The sequence below is a fragment of the Podarcis melisellensis genome (assembly GCF_964234715.1).
Source record: "Podarcis melisellensis genome assembly, chromosome: 6".
In the NCBI taxonomy this organism is placed as follows: domain Eukaryota; kingdom Metazoa; phylum Chordata; class Lepidosauria; order Squamata; family Lacertidae; genus Podarcis; species Podarcis melisellensis.
This window is the reverse complement of record NC_138538.1, coordinates 90,937,985-90,965,236: the sequence shown is the minus strand read 5'-3', so window position 1 is coordinate 90,965,236 and position 27,252 is coordinate 90,937,985. Positions and strand designations below refer to the sequence as shown.

Below are 27,252 nucleotides of genomic sequence, written 5' to 3'. Positions count from 1 at the left end.
AAATTTAATGATAAGGATTTGCTGAACTAACAATCTGAATTGGAATACAAAAAAGGGAGGTACGAGGAGGTCTGGGAAATAAGTTAATGGAAAATAAGTAATCGAAACTTTGTGTGTTTTTAATTACTTTTATTTTTTGTATTTTTGTTATTTTTTCTTTTTCTTTTTGATTTTTATTGTATTAATATTGGAAATTCTAATAAATATCTTTTTTAAAAAATAAGGAAAACATCACAGAAAATGGATTGAGAAGTCAAGAACAGAAAAGAGATCCCTTTTTAAAAATGCATTGGAATGTTATGTGTAAAATGTTCAGAAATTTAATAAAAGTATTATTTAAAAAATTGTTAATGTTTTAGATAATTCTGTTGCTTTAGTCATACTTGGTAAAGTATTAGTAAGCTTGAACCTTTATATACCTGCATATATAAATAGAAGGTATATAAAGTCCTTTACCAATATCAGACTATATAGACTAGAACCAAGCATAAAGAATCTGCTGTTTGAGTTAAAGATTTACTTTTGTGTCATCTGTTTATTGTTTGACTTTGGCTGTTCTGGTCAGAGGTTAGTTTGTTGTACTAAGTGGGACTTCCGGGTTGGCGCCATCGATTAATGGCGGATTCCCTCCGAGCTCCGGAGGGAATCGGCTCTGCAGAGACCGGGTCTTGCCGCTCCGGCTACGCGGGGACCCTTAAAATCACAGGCGCAGAAGCCTGTGAGCATAGTGACTCAACGGGCACCATTTGCGCCCCCCAATCCATGAAGGAGCCTTTTTAGAGGCTTCGGAACGGGGACGAGGTGCGGCGCGGTGCTGAGAGTTCTCCTGCATCTGCGGAGTGAAGCCGCAAGCCATTATCGGAGAGCGCTGACTTTTTCCTTGAAACATTCGGACTCTAAAACATCAACCCGTGAGTAATACGGAAATTGGAACTCTAAAGAAAAATTTGGTGGATCAGGAACGAGCGGGGAAGGGTTAAAAAGGAAGTCCACCCCCCCTTCGTAAACAACTTAAAGCAAAGGACCTGCTAGCTAAGGCCGAGAGAATCTTTTCTTTCTTTTTAGTAAAAGACTTTAATTCCACGGTTTTGACATTATAAGAATTTTTACTGGAGGATAATAAGATTAATTTTGGGAGCTGAAGTTTCACCCCCCCCCCTGGACCCGGGAGTGTCCCGCGAGAGTGCCTGTTGATGAAATACTGAAAAGTTTGACAGCTGTCAAGTTAGCTGTCAAGACAGAAAAAGAGAACCTTGTTTCTGTTGCTTCTGTTGGTTAATTTGTAATAATCTGTTGAAAATAAGGAAGGGCTGATACAAAATAATCTGAGTTTTGGACTTGAGCTGAAAGGAATATAAAGGAACTAAAATCCCCCTAGAGGGGTTTAGTGACATTACAGGGATGGCTGGAGGAAAGAAAATTCAGGCTGAATTGGCCAGAGCATTTGTTCTCTTGGGAAAGTTACAAGGCCAAACCGATGTTTTGGCTACAAATGTTACAACTCTGGACTTAGCAGTAAAGAACATTGTTGAACCTGATAAGGACTTGAAACAGGAAGCCTATTCAACTGAACAAATAGAGAAATAGAGAAAATAGAGCTTTGACAATATGGAGCAGGTGACATATGTTGCTACTGAAGAAAAGGAAGGAGGAGCTGAAACTCTGCAGAAGTTAAAGGAGAGTTCCAATTAGAAGCCTGACATGATGACAAAAAAGGAAAATAAAAATCTGATGTGGAGAGCCTGGCCTGAATTGGAGGTGGAAGCTGGAGCTTGGGGGACATTTGGACCTGAAAGGAGTATAAAACAAGATTTGAAGTACCCCATAGGCTTTACTTTTAAATATGGAGGTCTGGCTGGTAAAAACATGGATCCTGTTGGGCCGGAGCTTCTTCGAGATTTGGAGTTTAACACTAAGGACTATCAAAAAGACCAGCAGAGAGGAACTGAGAGAGAATTGAGAGCCTCGGACGTGAGATCTCCAGGCTAAACAGTATATTGAGACTGATGGATTTTTGTTGAGGACTGAAACTGGGAAAAGGGTGGGTGGAGTTTGGGAATCCAAAGGGTACATAAATATAGCTTGTTCTGTTTTTACTTTGCTTTGCTATTTGTCAGGGAACTGCCATCGGAAAGAGAGATGGTGCAGAGGCTCCAGCAGACTCGGAGAGATTCTGCAGCGGAGGAGGGAACCAGCAGGGGGAGAGCAGAAGCTCCGGCAGAAGGGGAGTCGGAGGAGGGAGGGCTCTGGGATACTTCTAGTGAGAATAGTGCAGAGGTAACAAGACCCCCGTTGGCAACTCCCACCCTTCGCCGGAAGCTGTCACGCAGAGAGTCACGAAGGCGCATGTCCGTGAAACAACTTTTATGTTGGCGTAAATTTCGTAGACGCCCACTGTCAGATTCTACCAGCGACTAACGGAGTCACGCCTTGGGAGGCTCCGTTAGTGCCTCGGTTTGGTTGACCAGCCAAACACCAGAGGGATCAAGCTTTTACGCACAAGCAGCTCATTATCCCATCACAGCAATCTGACAGTCTTTGTAAGCTGCTTGTGCAAGCAGAGGGCATCATGAGCGAACCAGCCGGAACCGCAGGAGCTGGAGCTGGAGCAGGTCCAAGCCTGGAGGAAAGGTACAGGGCGATGGAGGTCCAGCTCGCGCTGCAAACGGCGAGGCTTGAGGAGAGGAGGGCTCAAGATGCGGATAAGGGGAAAACCGCCCCACTTGCCAGAAAGGTGCCTGGATTGGTGCAGAGATTTGGGGGGGATCCCAGGAACTATCAAGCCTTTAGAACGGAGATGCAATATGCTCTCAATCTACTGTTTGATGACTTCACCGATGAGAACTCTAGAGTGGCGTACGTAATTAGCCATCTAGAGGGAGGGGCGAGGGACTGGGTTCGACCCCTGATGGCAGCCAATAATGATATCTTAAAGGACACGAGGAAGTTTTTTCGCGCCATGGACTTGATGTTTTCCAGCGAGATTGAGCAGGGGGTGGTGCGGAGGCAGTTGATGGGGTGCAAACAGGGGAGCCGATCTGTACGTGAGTACTGGACTGAGTTCACTATGCTTATTCATAGACTGGGGTGGGATCTAGCAAGTGAACCTATTCAAATGTTATTTGAAGAAGGGCTCTCTCCGACCGTGAAAGATGAACTTTCCCGGGCGCCCAAGGCGGAGTCTATGGATCAGCTGACTAAATCTGCACTGTCCATAGGAGCGCACCAAGAAGCAAGAGCTTTGGAAAAGCGGGAAGGAAAGGGGGAACGTTGGAAGGACTTCCGCATTCCAGAGATTCCGGAGCAGTCTTTCCCGCCCGCAGAGCCGATGGAACTGGGAACAGCGCGCGCGCGCGCAGTTTCAAACACCAGTGAAGGGCGGAAGAAGGAGGGAAAGAGTGCCAAGAGATGTTATCTCTGCCAACAGCCAGGGCACTTTGCCAGAGTTTGTCCGCAAAGGAAGGAATGGCAGGGCATGGCGGGAACTGTTGGGGGAAAGGAGGAAGGAGAAATAGAGGAGCAAGTAAAAGCCAACGCCTGGTTGCCAACATCAGGGCACAGCAGCCAGGCCAGGGAGTAGTGAATGTGCCCACGCCGGAACCTCCAAGACCAGCGCTTGTGATAGAGGTGTTGCTGGAACTGTCAAACGGACACCCACTAAAGATAAAAGCGCTATTGGATTCAGGCAGCTCCTGTAATTTCATGAGTAAGGAGTTTGCTGCTGAACACCAGATACAAACTCTCCCATTAAGTAAGCCTTTGCAAGTAACCACGATTGATGGGAGGGAACTGTTGGGGGGAGAAGTGAGCCAACAGACTGTACCAATGATTATGAGGGTGGCAAGACACACAGAACTGATAGCGTTTAATGTAGCCACCTTGGGAGGAGCTCCCATCATTCTGGGAATGAGCTGGCTGGCACTACACGATCCGCTAGTAGGCTGGCATCAGAGGGTGGTTTCCTTTGGTTCAGCACATTGCCTAGAACACTGCAAGGAGGGAGAGGGTCAGGCAGGGGCCAGAGCCACTCTAGCAGGGATGGAAGTGACTGACAAGGGGAAGGTGCCACCACAATACGCTGATTTGATTGACGTCTTCAGTGACAAGGAAGCAGATAAACTGCCCCCGCACAGACCCTTTGACTGTCAAATCACCTTACTCCCAGGAGCACAATTGCCAGTGGGCAAGCTGTATGCCATGTCAGACCGTGAGATGCAGGAGTTAAGGGAGTTCATTGACAAGAACCTCAAGCGAGGTTTCATCAGAGAGTCACGAGCGGTGGGGGGCAGCCCAGTGTTCTTTGTGGACAAAAAAAACACGGGCAAACCCAGGCTTGTGTGTGATTTCAGGGCCCTAAATGCTGTGTCAGAACCAGTGACTTTCCCTGTGCCCAGAATTGATGACATTCTGACACGGGTGAGAAAAGGGAAGATTTTTACCAAGCTGGACCTTAGGGGGGCATATAACTTGATACGTGTGAGGAAGGGGGATGAGTGGAAAACCACTATGTTCACCCCCTTGGGGGCGTTTGAGTACCTAGTTATGCCTTTTGGATTACAAGGGGGCGCCGCCTGCTTTCAATCATTCATGAATCACGTCCTGGGGCCATTGCTTTACAAGAACTGCGTGGCGTTCTTAGATGACGTCCTGGTGTACTCAGAGAATGAGGAGCAGCATGTGCGAGATGTTAGAGAAGTACTGAGCAAACTGCGAGAAAATCGGCTGTGGGTGAAACTGGAGAAATGCCAGTTTCATAGCAGGGAGGTGGAATTCCTGGGGTACCGGTTGTCTGACCAGGGGTTGGCTATGGATCCCAGCAAGGTTCAAGCGGTACTGGAATGGAAAACACCAAAGACCAAGAAGGACGTGCAAAGGTTCCTGGGCTTCGGAAACTTCTATAGGAAGTTCATCAAGAACTTTGCCCATTTAACAGCGCCCATCACGGATTGTCTGAGCAGCAAGAAAAAATTTGCTTGGACGGAAGAAGCGCAAGGGGCATTCGAACGATTAAAGGCAGCGTTTGCGTCGGAGGAGCAACTTTTGCACGTGGATCTACGGCAACCAATGCGAGTGGAGACTGACGCGTCAGACCGAGCGGTAGGGGCCGTGCTTCTCCAGCCGGGGAAAGATGCGTCTGAATGGAGACCGTGTGCATTCTTCTCGCGGAAGTTGAACAAATCCGAGAGGAACTACACAGTATACGACCGAGAACTGCTCGCCATTCATGAAGCATTCCGGAGATGGCGGCACTTGCTGATTGGGGCACAGCACAAGGTTCAAGTCCGGACTGACCACAAAAATCTGGAGTACTGGAGAACAGCCCGAGTGCTGAACCAGAGACAAGTGAGATGGGCCCAGGAGTTCTCCAAATTCAATTTTGAGATTCGTTACGTGCCAGGGTCCGAGAACGTAAGGGCGGACGCTCTTTCCAGAAAGCCTGAGTACTTAGAGGGGGAGGGCGCGCCGGAAGCAAGGCACGTAATCCCTGAAGACCGCTGGGTGTGTGGGGCGGCTTTGGTGGGGCAGAAAGAACTGTTAGAGGGTACGGAGAACGACGAATACGCCCAAGAGAAACTCAGAGAACTCAGGAGGACAGAGGAGAACACAGGGGGGTTTGAAGAAAAGAGTGGGGCGTTGTATTACAAAGGGGCACTGTACATACCCGATGGGGAACTGAGGGGCAGAGTACTCAAGCAGTTGCATGATAGCCCCACAGCGGGGCATTTTGGACAGCACAAAACCATGTGGTTGGTTACCAGGGAGTTTTGGTGGCCCAAGGTGAGGGAGGATGTACGGGAATATGTCAGGGGTTGCGACAGGTGCCAGCGAGCGAAAGGGGAGAGGGTGGCGCCAGCGGGGCTCTTACAACCCTTACCCACACCAGAAAGGCCATGGGAGGCAGTCTCCATAGATTTTATGACGGACCTGCCAAAATCCAAGGGCAAAACGGCGGTCATGGTAGTGGTAGATCTATTAACTAAGATGTGTCATTTTATAGCCTGTTCACATGCGGCCACAGCGGAGGAAACCGCCAAGTTGTTTGTAGAGCATATTTTCCGGTTGCATGGCGCCCCCTTGAGGGTGGTCAGCGACAGAGGGAAACAGTTTACTTCCAGGTTCTGGAGGAAACTTATGAGCTTACTGCACGTGGAAATCAATTTCTCCACTGCCCGGCACCCGGAAACAAATGGGCAAGCGGAAAGGGCAAACGGGATTTTACAACAATACCTGAGGTGTTATGTAAAGGACCGAGAAAATGATTGGGTAGATAAGTTACCTCTGGCAGAATTTGCCTACAACAACGCTGAGAACGTGTCCACAGGGCTGAGTCCCTTTCTGGCAAATTATGGGTGTCATCCCAGGGCATTTCCAGGAGAAGGAGGGGAGAGGTGGAGTGTGCCGGCGGCGGAACATTTTGTTGAAGAGATGGAAGCCAACCACCGTCAGCTACAACTTAACTTAGAGAGAGCCAAGGAAGAATATAAAAAGCAAGCAGACAAAAATAGGAGGGAAGGTGAAACTATAAGGGTGGGAGACCGGGTGTGGCTATCCACCCAGGGACTACCTTTCAAGGGGGGTTGTAAGAAACTGAAACCCAAAAGATTGGGACCCTTTGAGGTCATACAGCAGGTGAACCCAGTAGCATTCAAACTCAGACTGCCCAGTCACATGAAATTGCACCCAGTATTTCACAGGTCATTACTGTCGCCGTACCGAGAGGGACGTGAATGGAGGGGGGAGCGTGAGAGAGAGGTCTCCCGAACGCCCGTGATAGAAGAGAGAGAACGCGACATGAACGTGGCAGGAATCATTGATTCCAGGTGGAAGGGGGATCAGGTGGAATATCTGGTAGAATGGGAGGGGGAAGTAGAGTCGGAAAACACTTGGGTACCCGCTGAGGTAGTCAATGACGAGGTTTTAATAGAAACATTTCATCGGCGTTTCCCCAAATAACCGCAACCCGTGGCACGATTTAGAAGGGAACACTTTGGGACCACTGATGAGGAAGGAGAGTTTGGAGGGTTCCCAGAGTCAGGGGTGGGTGAGGAAGCCGACTCCGACGAAGAAGAGGAAGACGGGGAGAGAGACGGTACGCCATGGTTAGAAGTGTTTGAATCCTCGGACGACGAGGAGAGTTCCTTTAGGGGCTTTCCGCCCTCACCGCCAGTGGGAGAGGATGCGGGGGGTGAAGGGGGCCCTGAGGGGGAGGTGGATGTCAGGGAACTGCCATCGGAAAGAGAGATGGTGCAGAGGCTCCAGCAGACTTGGAGAGATTCTGCAGCGGAGGAGGGAACCAGCAGGGGGAGAGCAGAAGCTCCGGCAGAAGGGGAGTCGGAGGAGGGAGGGCTCTGGGATACTTCTAGTGAGAATAGTGCAGAGGTAACAAGACCCCCGTTGGCAACTCCCACCCTTCGCCGGAAGCTGTCACGCAGAGAGTCACGAAGGCGCATGTCCGTGAAACAACTTTTATGTTGGCGTAAATTTCGTAGACGCCCACTGTCAGATTCTACCAGCGACTAACGGAGTCACACCTTGGGAGGCTCGGTTAGTGCCTCGGTTTGGTTGACCAGCCAAACACCAGAGGGATCAAGCTTTTACGCACAAGCAGCTCATTATCCCATCACACTATTGGTATGGAAATTGGGAAAGTCGTGGAAGGGAAATTTTGGTCGACTTTAGGAAAAATGTTTAAGAAAAAATAATGAGGTATAAATATTGATGTGTAAATTTGGATAAGTTAAAATTGGTTATTAAAATGGTCTAAACTAAATGAAAATAAGGTCTGTAAATATAAATTGAGGAAATGGAAGAAAGAAGAAAAGTAAAATAATAACATGTTAGAATAAATTAAATTAAGTCAAAATGGAGAAGTAAGTTAAGGATTTGCTGAGTTAATAATTTAAATTGGAATACAAGAAGGGGAGGCGTGAGGAGGTCTGAGAAAAAGAAAATAAGTATTTGAACTTTTAAGTGTTTTTAATTGTTTTTAAGTTTTGGATTTTTGTATTTTTGTTATCTTTTTGTTTATCTTTTGTTTTTGTTTTTATATGTTTTTTCCTTTTTTTGAAAATGCTAATAAATATTCATTAAAAAAAAATAAAAAATAAAAAAAGTTTGTTGTACTAAGTGATGACTTGTAAGGGGGTCTTGACCACAGCATGGAGGTCATGACCAGAGCATGAGGATGTCATGTCATGGCTAATGCATAATGGACAACGTAGAACTCGTTATATATTTAGCATAATGTAAACTGTATGTGAAAGAATATAAAAGTGTATTGAAACCTGTGATCAGTACAGTACCCACCATTTTAGGGAACTGTCCTTGACTGCAGTAAAGTTAATAAAAGGGTACTGTCTTGCTGGAATCCTTGGTTGAATTTCTTATTTAATGCCCTACGTGGGACGAACTTGGGGAGTGATTTTGGCCCCTCACTTGACAATGACCATGTAAATAACTGATTACTCTCCCATTAGGAACCATTGTCTGTTTTTTGACTGGCATCTAAAACAGACAATGATGGAGCCAGGCGCTCTTCCCTGGGGACCGCATTCTCCAAGCAGGGAGCCGCCGCTAAAAGGGTCTGTTTCCATGTTCCACCCTCCACTCCTCCCTAAGATATTTATGCAGTGACCAGGCTGGTTCACCAGGAGAGAGGAAGTCCTTCTGGTGTTGGGGTCCTGAGCCGCATGTGGATTTATAGGTCAAAACCAGCACTTTGAACTGAGTCCAGAAACTAACAACTGCTTGCATCCCCAGCACAAGACTAAAAAGCAGAGTTGGATGAAGCAGGATCACACCTTCTCCAGTCTACCAGTACTGATGTTACTAAGGAACATACTGCAAAAGGTGTTCAGAGAGAAGAGCAGTAGCTCAGTGGCATACAAAAGGTCAATCTGCAGCCTCTCCAGGTAGAGCCAGGAAATGTTCCCTGTCTGGAAACCCTGGAGATCCACTCCTGGTCAGTGTGGATGACCCCGAGCTAGATGGGCCAGTGGTCTGATCAGGGTAAGGCAACTTCCCATGTTCTCTCTCAGAACAGCGAGATTCACGCTCAGCTTCAGCTGTTGCCCCAGTAACAGGTTTTCAGGAACCCTACAAGTCAGGGAACCCCAAAGCTAAGATCATATATCCAACAGGCCATACACTGCCAGTTGTTGCCAACATCACCACTGTATCTGATTATTTATTTGTTGCTTAGAAAAATTCCAGAATTAAAAGGGGCCAGGGTGATACGCAAAAGCACTCACATGGAAGCATGGCGTTCAAGATGCAAAGGGTCAGCCCTCGTACATTAAAGGGCTCTCGACCATATTTCCGAAATGCAGGAAAGATGTATATTTCACCTATATAGTGCAAATAGAAGAGTGACGCAAGGGCCTAGAGAGGAATAAAAACAAAAGCCCCTGATTATAAAAGTAGCACAGGAGGAATCCGTAAGAGAGAAAGCTGATCCCAGTTACCAATATGCACAGATCTAAGCTGAGTAAAGATCATACATTTAACGCACATGACATTCCCCAAAGAATCCTTAGACATGCACTTTAACACCCCCCCTGAGCTCTAATTCCCAGCACCCTTAATAAACTGCAGTTCCCAAGATTCTTTGTGGGAGGAACCAGGTGCTTTGAATGTCCGGTGTGTATGCAGCCGTAGGCAACAGCTGACCAATCGTTTCAGTGCCACTACGATAGTCCGTGCTTCTTTCAGATAAATGGCATTCCACGTGGGCTCCACCATGTGCAGAATTACTATGCCAGCAGTTGGGAGGCCTGGGTAGGTGCGCTGCTGGCATGTGTATATGTGGAGGGGCCCAGGTGGAACACCTGCTTTACCGACAGCAGCTGCCGTGGGAGCGGTTTCATTGTCCTGCAAGGAGCAGGTCCCACGAGTAGAGACTGATTAACCGACTATATTTTTATCCAAGACTGTCCTTTGAACTTTTAGGATATGTGACACTGCACAGCTAGCCCAGCCCAGGGGAGGACTACGTCTCCATTTGAGAAAGCGTGTTCTCCTTCATGGAGAGCACGTGTTGCGGTGGGGTCTGCTGAGCCACCCCTCTGTTACCAGGCAGGGTCTCTAAAGATGGCCTGGGGCAGTGATTGGTTCACTGGGTTGCTGGGGTAAAAGTTATGTTGCAATTTTGGTGGGAGGGGTAAAATGTTTAAATACTCTGCATGCAGCCTGGAGCTTTCTCTTTGCTGTGTGCAACGGATCACCCGCCCTAAAGTAAGGACTTGTTGCTTTGACCTTGCTATGCCTGTCATGGGGTCGTCTGCTTTGGAGCGGGGGCCTGGTAGGAATTTTGTCCATCTGGCTGATTGGCTGGGCCATTTGGTTTTTGCCTACTGTGTAGCAAATCGTCACAACTTGTAAGGTTGCGGTTAGGCATTGATTATAAATTGGTGGAGGAGGGGTTAGGATAGGCTGGGCCTGCCCCTCCATGGAGGGGTTAGGATAGGCTGGGCCTGCCCCTCCATGGTTGCTGCGGAAAGGGAATTCCGTTAAAGGAATCCTGGGGCTTGCCATCTTTTCATCCAATCCCTGGAATGGGACTAGGGCCGGCAAGCCTTCGGGGAGCATGCGGATGAGAATTGAGGGTCTGTGACTCAGCTCCATTTCTCCCTGACTTGCTTTCCCCCGCACTGTCTTTCGGTGGTGCCCGGAAGTCAGTTCTGTCCCCAGGCGGGGGGACAGATAGTCTTAACCAATGCCTAAACAACCACTCACGGTTTTGTATTTAAATAAAGTTGTGGCCAAAATTATGCCAAAAACCTTAAACAAAAATTAAGTGTGCGTTGTGAGTTATTTGGGGGGTGGCTTGGGGACCTCGACACGCAAATACGACCGTGCTTGAAATTAGCTGATCTGCTCCACTCAGCAAAATAAAATTACACTATACAGATTGCTGCACTGTTCATAATTTCCTAAACTCTGGAAAATGTTTACAGATGATAAGAGGACTAGCACACAGGCATCAGTTGAAAGTCGGTTTAGGAAGGCTTGTCATTTAGTACTATTGTATCCAGAGAAGTGAAACTGTTTTATTTATCTTACAATGGGAAGGTGTGTTTGTCATTAGTTTAGGGGTAATTATTCATTCAGTGATCCCAATCTAAGGGAATAGGATGCAATTCCAGGTGAACAGGCATGGAAGCTTCAGAAAGCATTGTGTCTATTTTTTTAATGCCAAAATAAAAATAAGTAATACAGGCTTGTGCAGTCCTGTAGGCTAGTACATATTTTTATGAACCAGTAGCTCCTATCAGCTTTCAAGGCTATATAATTATCTGCAGAAACACAGAAATCCCCAAAGGAACAGAAATATCTTACCTCTGCAAACGTGGTAGCTACATAGCTCCATCTTATTGTAGGATTTCTGAAAAGTAAAGGAAATCACAGTCATTACACCTAAATCAATATAAGAACTTGCTTGGCATCAACTGAAACCCAATTTGCGATAATTTTACAAACAACTGCTAGACAGCAAATCACTTTGAGTTACTTTTGATAATAAAAGCAACTAATAAGTGCAAAAGAAGCAAATATTTAAAGTAAGAAAGTCTGTTTGCTAGTTATGATTTTGCTCAAATGGCATGTTTTACTAAATGTGCAGCTGCACTACTATTTTTTAAATCAGTTCGTTATTTTGCATAAAGAAGGAAAGGAGTAGTTGAGGGCAATAGGATATACAGATTGGAGAATGTGGAATACCATGGAAAATAGAAAGACAACCCTGTATAACACAGCAACTTCTACAAAGGAACTCTAGAACCTTATATATAAAAAACCCATCAAAACCCATGAAGTGTAGAATATCTTAAAGCCAAAATGGTCAGACTCTGCACCTGTTATTGGAACCAGAAGCAAAAAGCTCTGGTGTGCTCAAAAGAGATATGCATTGAACCACTGCATTTTGGATCCTACTAGGCCTGCTCTGGGAAAATTCAGAGAAACAAATGGTTGTCTTCAACTAACCTTTACTCAGAGAAGACCCACTGAAATTCAGGACCATGAGTTAAGTTAGAGACCCAGCAGTGGGTAGGGTCAGAGGCAAAAGTGGGTAGTGCAATAGATAGAGAGGCTCAGAGGCCAGTGGTGTAGCGTGGGTTGCCTGGGGCCGTGCGGAGAGGTTGGGTGAGAGGGAGGGAAACACATTCAGCTGCCTAATACTATCCGCATCGCCCAGGAGACATAAGAAGAGTCGCTCTGTGGTCTGGAGAGATCCCTCCTGGTTCGCATGGAGAAGCTGTTTTCAATGGAACCCAGCGACAGAAGTGTGCAGTTATATTGTGGCTGCCCCGAGTGTTAAACTTTTGCATCCATAACAATTTTGCTCTCAGGGCAACCGTGCCTGTGACCCCACCATGCTACGCCACTGCAGAGGACTGCACCTGCCCCCTGGGCCTGAGGTCCCCAACCCGTGTGTTATGCCCTCCGTTATGAAGCATGCATCCAGTCCAACCTTGCAATCACAATGGCTATAAGAATTGCCAAGTCACAATGGAGCAACTACACTGACATTACCGGGGATAGGCATCTCTGTAAATAAGGGTGGGAGCAAAGAGGAAATACAGGTACTGGGAAACTTTAGGAACTTGGACGGTGTCTGAAAAAGCAGAAGGGAGAGAGTCGTTTAGTACCAGATAATGCCACACACTAAAAAATAAACCCAGAGGGTTACATCCTATTTTCTATGGGTCTCAAACTGTTCATTAAAGAGTTTGGATTTGATATCCCGCCTTTCACTCCCCTTCAGGAGTCTCAAAGCGGCTAACAATCTCCTTTCCCTTCCTCCCCCACAACTAACACTCTGTGAGGTGAGTGGGGCTGAGAGACTTCAAAGAAGTGTGACTGGCCCAAGGTCACCCAGCAGCTGCATGTGGAGGAGCGGAGAGGCGAACCCGGTTCCCCAGATTACGTGACTACCGCTCTTAACCACTACACCACACTGGCTCTCGTTAATGCTTGAGTTTAGCAGTAATAAATTTATACAATTTCTCAGTCCAATGAGATGGTTTGTATGCCATTCTTATCCTACTTGTTTTTTTTACAATGAGTAAGGCAAGTCTGTGACAAGCCCCTCATCTCTAGTCCACCCCAGGTTTAACACCTTCCCTCCCCAAATAAACCCCCTACTGTCAGAGCACTTCCCCCTGTTCCACTAAACCCAGGATTCTCTTATTTCCTTTGCAAGATGAGTACTCCTATTCCAATAAGCATTAGAAGACTGACAAGTTGCATGGTATTGGTAATCTTGCAAAACTAGGGGAGGCCCATACACACATTCTTCTGAACTAGAACAGGTCTCCATGTCACAGAACCCAACTCTCAGAACAGGAAGAAGGGAGGGTGCATTCATCACCACAGCTGTACAATTATTGTAGGAAACAGTCACTCACTTGTCTTCTGTGGCGTAAAGGAAAGTATTCGAGAAGTATTCTCCCTAATGAAAGAGTAGCCTTTCATCAGCAGGCGCACCTAAAGGAGTGGAATAACAGATAAAATGTATTTGACATCTTGCAATTAAGTGAGAGATGGTCCAGCAGGATACCATGGTCAATAGCATCAAAAGCTCCTCTGCCCCTCTTTTGATGAAGGTGAGACCAAAGCAGATTCAGTCACAAGCCAGGTCTGCACCCAGAATGCAAGAAGTTGAGAGAATCAGTATCCTTCAAGAATGCTTCCATTCTCTCTCCATCACCGTGCTCAAAAAGAGGGTGTTTGCAGCAAGTTATTAGTGGTTTAAACCATCAGCGTATCTGAAAACAGAAGTACCTGCTGAACCTTAACAATTATGGTGCGTTTCTTTTTGCATCTGACCATTTCTAACACCCTTAGGTTCAATCTCTTGGAAAAAATGAAAACTTGTCACCATTAATATTACCGCAAGTCAGGCAGAAGCAAAAGTAGAATGTGTACACAAAATTACAGGTTAGCTAAGGACTCAGATCCTGGCATAAAACAGCATTTTGCTAATTCAAGCTTTGTGAAATGACCTTTAGCTACATCCAGGAGAAACTAGCTCTCCACATGAAACTCACCTGCTCAAAGATCACTATGGCAGCAGAAACTGGCGGTAAACGGTAGGCAATGACAATGTAAGTTGGAACCACTCCAAGCGCAAATATCTGGAAGATCATGAGGAGACCCCCAAAGAAAGCGGAGCGGATTGTCTTGTGGGAGGAACCGTGGTAGCCCTGGGCCCACAGGAGGAAGAGCCCATAGGGCACAGTCAGGGTAGACAGGAACATGTAAAGCCAAGTGGAAGCAGCGACAGAAGATTTGCCAAAAGTGAAGACCAGTAGATCAAACTTCAGCACCAACCTCCAAAAGAGATTCAAACAACACAGAAAGATAAAATCATATACCTGGGTTAAATATATATATTCCATCAGGTTTAATCAGTAAGAGCTAAGGAATTCTATAATGAAAGTTGAGGTACTTTTAATCTTTTTTAGTATTCTAAGTTTTGTATGTTTTAGAGTATGTTTGTGATTTTTTCATGATTTTCTTGTTTTATCATTTCGTAAACCGCTTTGAGGTTCCTTTTAGAATCAGGCAGTGTATAAATCTTATGAAACAAATACTGAACTTAAGTATACACCAAAACAAAAAAAATTCCTTCCAGTAGCACCTTAAAGACCAACTAAGTTAGTTCTTGGTATGAGCTTTCGTGTGCATGCACACTTCTTCAGATACACACTACCTGTAACTTAAGTATACACCCTTAAGGTTTTATACTGCACAGAACACTCTAAAGCAAGAAAGCAAACACAGAGATACAGACAGATACAACCCCTACAGAGATCCAGGACCCCTTGGATAAGCACACGCATGTGGGGAAACTTGTAGTTATTGTGGCATAGCCTGCAGCCCTTCAGTTAGTACTGGGAGGGCTCCACATCTTCCAAGACTTTGCATGCAGATACATTTTCATTGGTTCAGGTATGAAATGACTCAAGTCCAACACTAAAACAAAACAAAAAGAAACAAACCTCCAGCTGATCCCTTCAATATTTTCCTACCTTCCTTCATCAATGGAGTCTACTATGAGGGTGCTGAGACTGATCATGATGAATAAAGCAATGAACACATGATGTATGGTCCGGATGTCTTTCACTTCAAATAGCTCACTGAGGAAAATAATTATAAGAAGTACATTAGAACATTTCGGGGGGTGGGGACAAACTCCAGGACTTCCAGTGATTAAACTTAAGAGCTGAAAGCAACAGGAATATGGTCAGAAGATTCGGAGGATATGGCCATGGCTTCCCTGGGCCATTTGCTTTTTCTCCTTCAAATGTAACATGCGATCACTCTTTTTCAGTGCAATTTCTCTGCATATGTTCTGCAAAATTCATCTGTCAACAATATAACCACTTTTTAGAGGGGGTAGTTTGGAAAGAAGTGCCGCTGTAGAAGAGAAAGAGATTCCCGAACCAGCAGGCAGTGGCAGAGCTTCATGTTCCAGCACCGGGGGGCAGAGAGCAGGTAGGGGCGTAGCTGGCGTGTGTCCTGGGGGGGCGTGGCACACATCCCAGGGGCGTGACGCGCTGCCCGCAGGGGCGTGGTGCATGTCCTGGGGGCATGGCACACCGTTTGTGGGGGCGCAGCCGCGATGGCACCCCACCGGGATCACTCTGCCTTTTAGTCAAATTACCTATATATGGCTTACATCTTTGACTTCCAAAAGCCCCAATCGCTGGTTCAATAGTATTAGCCGCCATTTTATTAAAATTAGGAGGATACGGCCTGATTCGTATTTCTTCCATATTAAACCCCTACCCACCTACCCTCATATTCCCGATCATAATTTTAGCCCTATGAGGTATTGTAATAACTAGCTCAATTTGCCTATGACAAGCAGACCTGAAGGCTCTCATCGCCTACTCATCCCTAAGTCATATGGGCCTAGTAACCTCTGCTATTATTATACAAACACCATGAGGCTTGACCAGAGCCATAACCCTAATATTTGCACATGGCCTAACTTCCTCAGCCCTCTTTGCTCTAGCAAACACTAATTATGAGCGTGCGCACACCCAAACGTTACTTCTTGTACGAGGTCTACAACTTGCCTTCCCATTAATATCAACTTGATGATTATTCATTAACTTAACCAATACAGCCATGCCCCCCTCAACCAACCTACTGCCCTATTTAACTGATCATCATCACTGGGGTTGAAACCCTCATTACGGCCACTTATTCCCGATACATATTCTTAATAACCCAACGAGGAGCCATTTCAAATCAATTTCGCCTTCTCCCTCCCACCCATGCTCGAGAACATCCTTATCCTACATTTGCTATCCCTAGGACTTCTAATTCTAAAACCCACCCTAATTTCAGGATTATTCACTTGTAAATATAGCTTACCAAAAACACTAGACTGTGACTGAGATAGAAGGTTCCACCTTCTTGTTTACCAAGAGCTGTATAAACAATTAGAACTGCTAACTCACATAACTAAGGATGAAGTCCTTAGACCTCTTACTTCTATAGGAAAGTAGTAATCCATTGGTTTTAGGTACCAAAAATCTTGGTGCAACTCCAAGTAAAAATGCACGACCTCCTCCTACACTCAACCATGCTAACAGTCCTATTTATCCTAACACACCCTGTTCTCACAACTATAAACCCAGTTCCTTTCATAATAGGATGAGGCATGCTTTACGCAAAAACCACTGTACAATTGGCATTCAAAGTCAGCCTAATCCCCCTAGCTATTTTCATAAACTATGGCACAGAAGCCTCAACGACCAATTTTACATGAACTAACATTGCCGATAGAGATATTAATATTAACCTTGTCTTAGACATGTACCCCTCACATTTACAGTGGTGCCCCGCAAGACGAATGCCTCGCAAGACGGAAAACCCGCTAGACGAAAGGGTTTTCCATTTTGGAGGTGCTTCGCAAAACGAATTTCCTATGGGCTTGCTTCGCAAGACGAAAATGTCTTGTGAGTTCCTGTGGTTTTTTTTCTCCTCCCTCCCCTTTTCACAAGCCGCTAAGCCGCTTATCAGCTGATCCGCTAAGCCCGCTAAGCTGCTAATAGCGCTAATCCGCTAAGCCGCTAATGGGCTTGCTTCGCAAGACGAAGAAACCGCAAGACGAAGAGACTCGCGGAACGGATTCTTTTCGTCTTGCGAGGCACCACTGTATCCCAATTAGTTTATTCCTTACCTGATCTATCCTTGAATTCGCTAACTAATATATATCACCAGACCCCCACATATCCCGATTCTTCAAATACCTCTTAGTATTTTTACTAGCCATATCAATGCTTGTCACAGCCAATAATATATTTCAACTTTTTGTTGGTTGAGAAAGTGTGGGAATTATGATTTGCCCGCCCTGATGCTAATACAGCAGCCCTTTAGGCTATTATCTTCAACCACGTAGGAGATATTGGACTTATATTAGCCCTCGCCTGACTTGCAACACACCTAGCAACACACCTAGCAACTAGTAACCATTCAAACAAAAAACCCGCTTCTCCTACCCCTCTTCAGCCTACTTCTCACCTCCGCTGGCAAATCTGCCCAATTCGGACTACACCCATGACTCCCAGCAGCAATGGAAGGCCCAACACCCATTTCAGCTCTATTGCACTCCAGCACTATGGTTTTAGCTGGCGTGTTCCTTTTAATCCGCTTTCACCCAATCTTACAAAACAACAAGACAGCCTTAACTATTTGCCTCTGCCTAGGAGCACTCACCATACTATTCACAGCCCTATGTGCCCTAACAACAAAAAATTATTGCTTTTTCAACCTCTAGCCAACTAGGCCTGATAATAGTTCATTGTAAATAGATTCCCAGAATTTTTTGATAGGCTCACACAACCACCACATATGATAAAAATCGCCCTCCTTGATCTTACACTTCCAACATAATTTATCACCAGTTTTATATATTTTTTCCAATTTTACGGGTGTTATGTACCACCTGTACATCATTTTATACATATTTTCCCTGAGTGTTGTGCATGCCGAGAATCTCATACCCTTGTTCCATAATGCCTTCCATTTGTCAAACTCTATGTTATGTCCGAAGTCCATTGCCCATCTCACCATTACCTCCTTTACTTCTTCATCCTTGGTGTCCCATTCAAGTAACAGGCTATACATTTTCGATAGGAGTTTTGTTTTATTTTCTAGTATTTCGATCTGGAATCTAGATTTTTTCTCACTTATCCCATTCTTTTTATCTTCAGTCCATATAGAATTAATTTGGTGAAATTGGATCCATCCTGTCAATTTGTTCTTTATTTCTTCATAAGGCCTAATCCTCCAACCGGTCTCTGTTTTTACTAGCAAGTCTTCATAGGTCCATCTTTCTCCTTCGATGTTTGGTTTTTTTTATTGTCAGGATATCAATTGGCGATAGCCACCAAGGGGTCTTCTGTTCCAATAATTTTTTGTTTCTTTCCCACACTTCCAGCAGTGGTCCTCTAAAAATGTGGTTGGAAAAACCTTTATGAACCTTTCCCTTGTTACGCCATAGGTAAGCGTGCCAACCAAATCTTATATTAAATCCTTCTAGGTCTAACAGGTCTTTATTTTTAATAGCAATCCAATCTTTAACCCAACAAAGACACAAGGCTTCGTAATACAACTTTAAATTTGGAACTGCGAATCCTCCCCTATCTCTTTGATCTGTAAGTAATTTGAATCTGATTCTGGGCCTTTTCCCTTGCCAGATAAATTTAGAGAGTATTTTCTGCCAATCTTTGAATACTGAGGTTCCCCTGATTATCGGTATATTTTGGAATAGGAATAACAGTTTCGGTAATAAACTCATTTTAATCGCCGCCATTCTGCCCGACCAAGAAAGTTTTATTCTATTCCAAGTATCTAAGTCCTTCCTTATTTCTTTCCATGTGGTTATGTAATTATCTTCCATCAAATTTATATTCTTCATCGTTAACCAGATTCCAAGGTATTTTATTTTTTTAGTTACTTTAATACCAGTTTGAGATTCAAGATGGTTTTTTACCTCCTCTTTCACATTTTTAGTCATCATTTTAGTTTTTGTTCTATTTAATTTAAAACCAGATAATTTTCCAAATTCTTCTAACAAATCTAACACCTTACTAACACTCTCTTTTGGATCCTCCAAAGACAACATAAAATCGTCAGCATATGCTTTCAATTTGTATTCTTTCACTCCAATTTTTATTCCGCGTATCTCTGAGGTTTTCCTTATCTTATTTGTAATTGTCTCTAACATCATGATAAACAAAAGAGGTGACAGAGGGCACCCCTGCCTTGTACCCTTCGAAATTTCAAAGGGTTCTGTTAAGTTATTATTAATAATTAATTTAGCACTTTGTTGTGAGTAAATTGCTTTTATTCCTTCAAGGAATGTGCCCTCTATCCCTGTCTTTTCCAAACATTTTATAAGAAAACGCCAGGATACATTGTCAAAAGCCTTTTCGGCGTCAATGAACATTAAAGCTGCGGGGATTTCATTTTTGCATTCTAAGTATTCAGTAATGTTTATTGTATGTCTTATGTTGTCTTTTATTTGCCTATTAGGTAAAAAACCAGCCTGATCGGTATGGATGAGGTTAACTAAACACTTTTTAAGTCGGGTCGCCATTACGTCTGCGAAGATCTTATAATCATTATTCAATAATGAAATTGGTCTGTAGTTCTTAATAATCAGTCTATCCGAGTCAGGTTTCGGTATCAACGTAATGTATGCCTCTTTCCAGGACGCCGGCGTTCTTCCTCCTTCTAGAATCTCATTCATTACTTCACATAGCACCGGTGTTATACAACCAATTGCTGATGGAGTAAAACTATTTATTAAAGAGCCCATTCACCCAACATACACATCCCCTGTATTATTTATCCTGGCACCAACTTTAGCCCTTTTACTAGCCCTCATAATATGAACTCCTATACCAATACCACACCCCCTAGCAGACATAAACTTAGGCCTTCTATTTCTTCTTGCCCTCTTAACCATAATAGTCTACACAATCTTATGGTCCAGATGAGCATCTAACTCAAAATATGCCCTAATAGGGGCGCTATGAGCCATTGCACAAACAATCTCATATGAAGTTACCCTGGGCATTATTCCACTTTCAATTATTAGACTGACTGGCACCTTCACACTACACACCCTTATCATTACGCAAGAACACATTTGACTAATCCTACCCACATAACCCCTCGCAATTATATGATTCGTATCAACCCTAGCAGAAACAAATCGTGCACCATTTGATTTAACTGAGGGGGAATCTGAACTTGTCTCAGGCTTTAATGTCGAATATGCAGCAGGACCATTTGCACTTTTCTTCCTAGCCGAATACATAAACATTTTGATGATAAACACACTCTCATGTATTTTATTCTTTAGCCCTACCATAACCACACAAACAGAATTCTTTACAATTAACCTAATAGCAAAAACTACTCTACTGAACACTGGATTCTTATGGCCTCGAGCCTCTTACCCATGATTTCGTTATGATCAATTAATACACCTCCTATGAAAACAATTTCTCCCTGCCACACTAGCACTGTACTTGTGGTATATCTCACTTCCAATCTCACTATCAGGGTTCCCGCCACTAAATTAATAACTGTTACCAAGATGTGTGCCCGATAAATTAGGAATTACTTTGATAGAGTAAATCACAGGGATTTATAATCCCTCACCTCCTCTAGAAGAATGGGATTCGAAACCACACCTGAGACTCCAAAACCCTCTGCTCCCACTATACTACCTTCTAGTAAAGTCAGCTAACAAAGCTCTTGGGCCCATACCCCCAAAATGGTGGTTAAACCCTTCCTTTACTAATAAGCCCCAACATTAGTAAAGGGAAGAGTGACTAGTGGGGTGCCACAGGATTCTGTCTTGGGCCCGGTCTTATTCAACATCTTTATCAACGACTTGGATGATGGACTCAAGGGCATCCTGATCAAATTTGCAGATGACACCAAACTGGGAGGGGTGGCTAACACCCCAGAAGACAGGATTACACTTCAAAACGACCTTGACAGATTAGAGAACTGGGCCAAAACAAACAAGATGAATTTTAACAGGGAGAAATGTAAAGTATTGCACTTGGGCAAAAAAAAATGAGAGGCACAAATACAAGATGGGTGACACCTGGCTTGAGAGCAGTTCATGTGAAAAGGATCTAGGAGTCTTGGTTGACCACAAACTTGACATGAGCCAACAGTGTGACGCGGCAGCTAAAAAAGCCAATGCAATTCTGGGCTGCATCAATAGGAGTATAGCATCTAGATCAAGGGAAGTAATAGTGCCACTGTATTCTGCTCTGGTCAGACCTCACCTGGAGTACTGTGTCCAGTTCTGGGCACCACAGTTCAAGAAGGACACTGACAAACTGGAACATGTCCAGAGGAGGGCAACCAAAATGGTCAAAGGCCTGGAAACGATGCCTTATGAGGAACGGCTAAGGGAGCTGGGCATGTTTAGCCTGGAGAAGAGGAGGTTAAGGGGTGATATGATAGCCATGTTCAAATATATAAAAGGATGTCACATAGAGGAGGGAGAAAGGTTGTTTTCTGCTGCTCCAGAGAAGCGGACACGGAGCAATGGATCCAAACTACAAGAAAGAAGATTCCACCTAAACATTAGGAAGAACTTCCTGACAGTAAGAGCTGTTCGACAGTGGAATTTGCTGCCAAGGTGTGTGGTGGAGTCTCCTTCTTTGGAGGTCTTTAAGCAGAGGCTTGACAACCATATGTCAGGAGTGCTCTGATGGTGTTTCCTGCTTGGCAGGGGGTCGGACTCGATGGCCCTTGTGGTCTCTTCCAACTCTATGATTCTATGATCTTATCCATTTTAATTTCCAGCTTGGCCCTCAGAGCTACCATTGATTTCTAGCCTGAATTGGACTAGAATTAAACACCCTAGCCATTATCCCAATCCTGGCCAAACAACATCATCCACGAGCCACTGAAGTCGCAACAAAATATTTTATCATTCAAGCAATGGCCTCATCCATCATTTTATTTTCAAGCATTCTTAATGCAGCACACTGGAATTTGAGATATTACTCAACTCACCACGCAACCAACCCCCACTATACTAACAATTGCCCTAGCCATAAAATTGGGCCTGGTTCCCATACACTTCTGACTCCCAGAAGTCATACAAGGAATAACAACTGCTCTAATTATTGCAACATGACAAAAATTACCACTAATATCTCTACTATATATAACTTCTAATCAACTCCCAACAACAATTTTATTACTACTAGCTATTTCCTCTACCTTAACTGGAGGATGATCTGCACTAAATCAAACCCAACTACGAAAAATCATAGCATTTTCGTCAACCGGACACCTAGGCTGAATAGCTGCCATCTCCCCTATCTGCCAGAAACTTCTTCTTCTAACCTTAATAATTTATCCATTAATAACTACCTCCATGTTCCTAATTTTCATCACTTCAACTGCAAAAACTGCCAAAGATTTTGGAACAATATGAGTTATCTCTCCAGCACTCTCCACCATCACTATAATTACCCTTATAGCATTAGGGGGACTCCCCTCATTAACTGGCTTCTTACCTAAATGATTAATTCTTGAAGAATTAACTACCAACCACCTCATCCCACTAGCAACTGCCCTCGCCTTAACCACTTTACTAAGCCTAAAATTTTACATGCACTTAACTTATACTAAGCTTCCCGTCTTGGCCGCAGGAATTACAATGCTACTAACAGATCGAAACCTAAACACATCATTTTTTGACCCAGCAGGAGGAGGATACCCAATTCTCTACCAACACCTATTTTGATCTTTTGGTCCTCCAGAAGTATACATCCTCATTCTCCCTGGCTTTGGCATAATTTCCCATATCGCCACATACTATGCAGGGAAAAAAGAACCATTCGGCTACATAGGTATAGTGTGATCCATAATATCAATTGGCTCTCTAGGTTTCATTCTGTGGGCCCACCACATATTTACCGTAGGTGTGGACATTGACACCCAAGCCTATTTTACTTCAGCCACAATAATTATTGTCATTCCTACTGGAGTAAAAATATTTAGTTGACTCGCAACCCTTCATGGTGGAACAATTAAATGGGATGCTGCTATATTTTGGGCCCTGGGATTCATTTTTTTTATTTACGGTAGACGGCCTTACAGGTATTATTTTAGCCAACTCCTCATTAGATGTTATTCTTCATGATGCCTACTATGTAGTTGCCCATTTCCATTATGTCCTATCAATAGGAGCTGCATTTGCAATTATAGGTGGATTTGCCCACTGATTTCTGCTCTTTACAAGTTATACTTTGCATTCCTCATGAACAAAAATTCAATTTGGCGTAATATTTACTGAAGTCAACATAACATTCTTTCCACAACATTTCCTCAGATTAGTGGGCATGCCCCGACGTTACTCCGACTATCCAGAGGCATACACCTTCTGCGATACTATTTCATCAGTTGGCTCCTTAATTTCACTGACAGCAGTAATTATAATAATATTTACTATCTGAGAAGCTCTGGGAGCTAAACATTAAGTACTTGCCCTTGAATTAACAAACACAAACTTGCAATGACTTCCCGGCTGCCCGCCCCCATATCATACCTACGAAGAATCAACCTATGTACAAACCTCAAGGGAGGGGCGACTTGAACCAGCTCTAACCACTTTCAAGCCAGTCACACAGCCTCTTAAGTTTCTCTCCTTATGAGGTCCTAGTAAATAAATTACATAGCTCTGTCAGTGCTAAATTATAGGTCAATCAAGCCTATGTGGCACACCCAGCACAGCTAGGCTTCCAAAATGCAGCCTCCCCCATTATATAAGAACTTCTTCACTTCCACGACCATGCATTAATAATTGTTGTTTTAATCAGTCCCTTGGTACTATATATTATTAGTCTTATATTATCAACAAAACTAATACTATAGATGCCCAAGAAGTGGAAATAATCTGAATTATCCTCCCCGCAATAATTTTAATCCTAATTGCACTCCCCTCCCTCCAAATCCTTTATTTAATAGATGAAATTAACAACCCTCTTTTAACTATTAAAGCCATTGGCCACCAGTGATACTGAAGCTACGACTATACAGACTATGAAAATCTGCTGTTTGACTCCTACATAGTCCCAACATGCGACCTACATCCCGGAAATTTCTGCCTACTAGAAGTTGATCATTGAGTTGTAGTCCCAAGAGAATCCCCCATCTGAGTTTTAATCTCAGCAGAAGATATCCTGCACTCATGGGCAATTCTAGCACTCGGCATGAAAACAGATGCAGTCCCAGGTCAATTAAATCAAACAACCTTAATTACATCTCACCTGGGCCTATTTTATGGCCAATGTTCAGAAATTTGCAGATCAAACCACATCTTTATACCTATTGTAGTAGAATCAACACCCCTCAAATATTTCGAAGCATGATCTAAAATAATACAATCTCCTCATCACTAAGAAGCAAACTTACAGCACTAGCCTTTTAAGCTAGAGAGGGAAATCTGCTTCCCTTAGTGACGTGCCTCAACTTAACCCAGACCCCTGATTCCTAATTTTCATGCTAGCCTGAGCAACCCTTATTGGTATAATAATGACATCAGGGCAAGTCCTTTGCCCATGCAGTTTGAAATCAAAACTGGAACAAGGCTTTGCAGGCACCAATGGTCAACTGTGCCAGCAAACCCAGTTTCCTGTGCCTGCGTGGTTTGAAATCAAACCACGTAAGCAAAGGCACAGGGCTTCGTTGGCACTGCCAATCAGCTGATTGGTGGTGTCAGCAAACCTGATTTCAGTAGGGAACTGCATCTTTACCTGTCCCACAGGTGTACCCAGTTTGAGGAAGGTGGCCTTGCGGGTCAAATTAGGATGCCGGAACAGGCCAGAAACTCCACAGAGCTGCTGTAGACCACATTTCACTTGGACACTCTCCCATTTTGCACCTTTTGTAATCCCCACTCCATGCTATGTAAATATTTGGGTCTCACAGGCTTAGAGTGCTTATTATTCATTTATTATTAAATTGATAATCCCACCTGGCCTCCAAAGGAGCCCTGGAGAACACAGAACTGTATCATATCCAAGTCTGAACCTACATGGGCCAAGGTACCATTCCGTTATGGGTTCTCCTAGGCAGTATATAAAAGAAGTTAGGGACAAACTTTATTGGAGAACCAGACCACCCATGAGGAGTTTGGATTACCCAGCAATAGACATTCTATTCCAGGCATCCACAAACTCTGCCCTCCAGATGTTTTTGGGACTACAATTCCCATCATCCCTGACCACTGGTCCTGTTAGCTAGGGATGATGGGAGTTGTAGTCCCCAAACAGTTGGAGAGCTGAGTTTGGGGATGCCTATTCTATTCTGTTGACCAGTTTCTACAGAACAGCCTCTGTGAATCCAGAATCCAGCCACATCCAAGTTAGAATTTGGGATGTGCAATAGCCAATTGGCTAGAACACTTATAAAGGTTAGGAATACCAACTTTCAGTCTGCACAGTATAAAAATGAATGGGATCTACTGGGAGGGAGAAGCGAGATGTGCAGATAAGCCACCCACTGGATCAAGGCAACTTTAACTTTAGCAAGGGCTCTAGTAAAATATAAAATCTGATTAATATACTCACTCCAAGACAGACTTTCTAGCAACAAAAACTTTTCCGTGTTCTGGAGGTGCTCTTAATTCCCTGTGAAAAGAACAAATATTCAGCAACAAATCAACATATCAACTCTGCTTCAGGCTCAGCCAAGAACCAACATACTTGCTTTTGAAGCCACCGTTTTTCTCTGAGCACACGCCTGAGAAGGCAGGGGGCGAAGTCTCAAGCTGCACAGACTTTGCAATCAAGCCATTTACGAATTCTGTAAAGTGGCTGTCGATCCCCTGCATGAAAGCTGGCTTCATTCGCTGATAAAATTTGGAGGAAGAAAGGAATAAAAAAGAGAGCACCTTAAGTATACAGTGGTACCTTGGGTTACATACGCTTCAGGTTACACACTCCGCTAACCCAGAAATAGTGCTTCAGGTTAAGAACTTTGCTTCAGGATAAGAACAGAAATCGGGCTCCAGCGGCGCAGCAGCAGCAGGAAGCCCCATTAGCTAAAGTGGTGTCTCGGGTTAAGAACAGTTTCGGGTTAAGAACGGACCTCCGGAAGGAATTAAGTACTTAACCTGAGGTACCACTGTAATTGTTAAGTATTGCCTGGAATTTGCCTGCTAAAATGACATGTTACTCTTTACCTTCAAATGCAAGGCTAACTTCCTAACACCATGCTAACAACAAATCATGAACGTGTCTCATTTCCTGACAACTGACGACATATTCTTGGACCCCAGTCAAAGTCACGGCCAGTGGGGACAATGGTCAGTGCTGATAGGACTTCCTAGTCCAGCAACATCTGGTTCCCCATTCCTGGTTTAAGCCACCCATCAGCAGCTCCCCAAGAATGAGGAAGCAAAGTCGCCAACTGCAGAGCCTTTCTAAGAAAATCATAGTTAGCCTAGCTGCCTCCCATCTTGCTTACACTCAACATATCTGACAGAAATCTGACCAGAAAACTGACTTGTTCTGCAGCGGCTTTTTGTTTTGTTTTTGTTATACTAGTCAAATACCAACTGTATGCAAAACACACTCTTTTAGTCTATTAAATTTAAGGAAAGCTGACAAGTCCGAGAATAGGATATAAGAAGGCACCATGGTCACTCACAAAATGCTCAGTTCTGGTTAACTCCCCACCATACACACAAAGATTCTTTTAAAAGGAACAGCTAACAGTTTAATGAAGTTGCTTCAGAGGTGGTGCCCTGGCCAGCAGAACCCAACAAAAAGGTCTCTCACAACTCTTCCCATTGGAGGGAAGAATGTCTAAAGAAATTAAACAGGGAAACACATTTCACTTAGGATTTCCCACGCATTTTTTGAAGTTTAGCACTAAGATTGCTTTGATGTGGCATTTTATTTGGGCGGCAGGGGCAAGGGCAGCAACAGCAGAGAGGAATATTCTTGTACTTCCAGAGTTATTAAAAAACAGAAGCTGTGATGGCTGACATTAAGCAAGAAGAGCAAACAAGTGTGATAGGAAGTTTCTGGGCTGCTTTGCTGAGCGCAGGGTGTTCACGAAGCACAGGGTGTTTTGTTTGTTTGTTTACAAATTAAAGGGCTGATTGATCTGCCATTGCCAAACTCCACACAGTCAACAAAGAATGATGCCAAGAGAGAGTGAAAAATACCGTATTTTTCG

General features: G+C 44.1%; 1 protein-coding gene across 3 annotated transcripts in view; it reads right to left on the bottom strand.

The window, feature by feature from the left end:
• Window positions 1–27,252, bottom strand: part of LOC309371658 (sterol O-acyltransferase 1-like) — a 61,326-nt gene that overhangs the window by 20,349 nt on the left and 13,725 nt on the right. For all 3 annotated transcript variants that reach the window (XR_014169242.1, XM_081914519.1, XM_081914520.1), the window contains exons 4-11: window positions 25,773–25,918; window positions 25,638–25,697; window positions 15,033–15,140; window positions 14,049–14,331; window positions 13,407–13,485; window positions 12,532–12,613; window positions 11,338–11,383; window positions 9,252–9,381 (exon numbers count right to left, since the gene is read on the bottom strand). Coding sequence is in view for 2 of the 3 variants with exons in the window: in XM_081914519.1 (XP_081770645.1) it covers window positions 9,252–9,381; window positions 11,338–11,383; window positions 12,532–12,613; window positions 13,407–13,485; window positions 14,049–14,331; window positions 15,033–15,140; window positions 25,638–25,697; window positions 25,773–25,918 (934 nt within the window). In the remaining variant the exon portion in view is untranslated. The remainder of the gene's footprint in view (window positions 1–9,251; window positions 9,382–11,337; window positions 11,384–12,531; window positions 12,614–13,406; window positions 13,486–14,048; window positions 14,332–15,032; window positions 15,141–25,637; window positions 25,698–25,772; window positions 25,919–27,252) is intronic.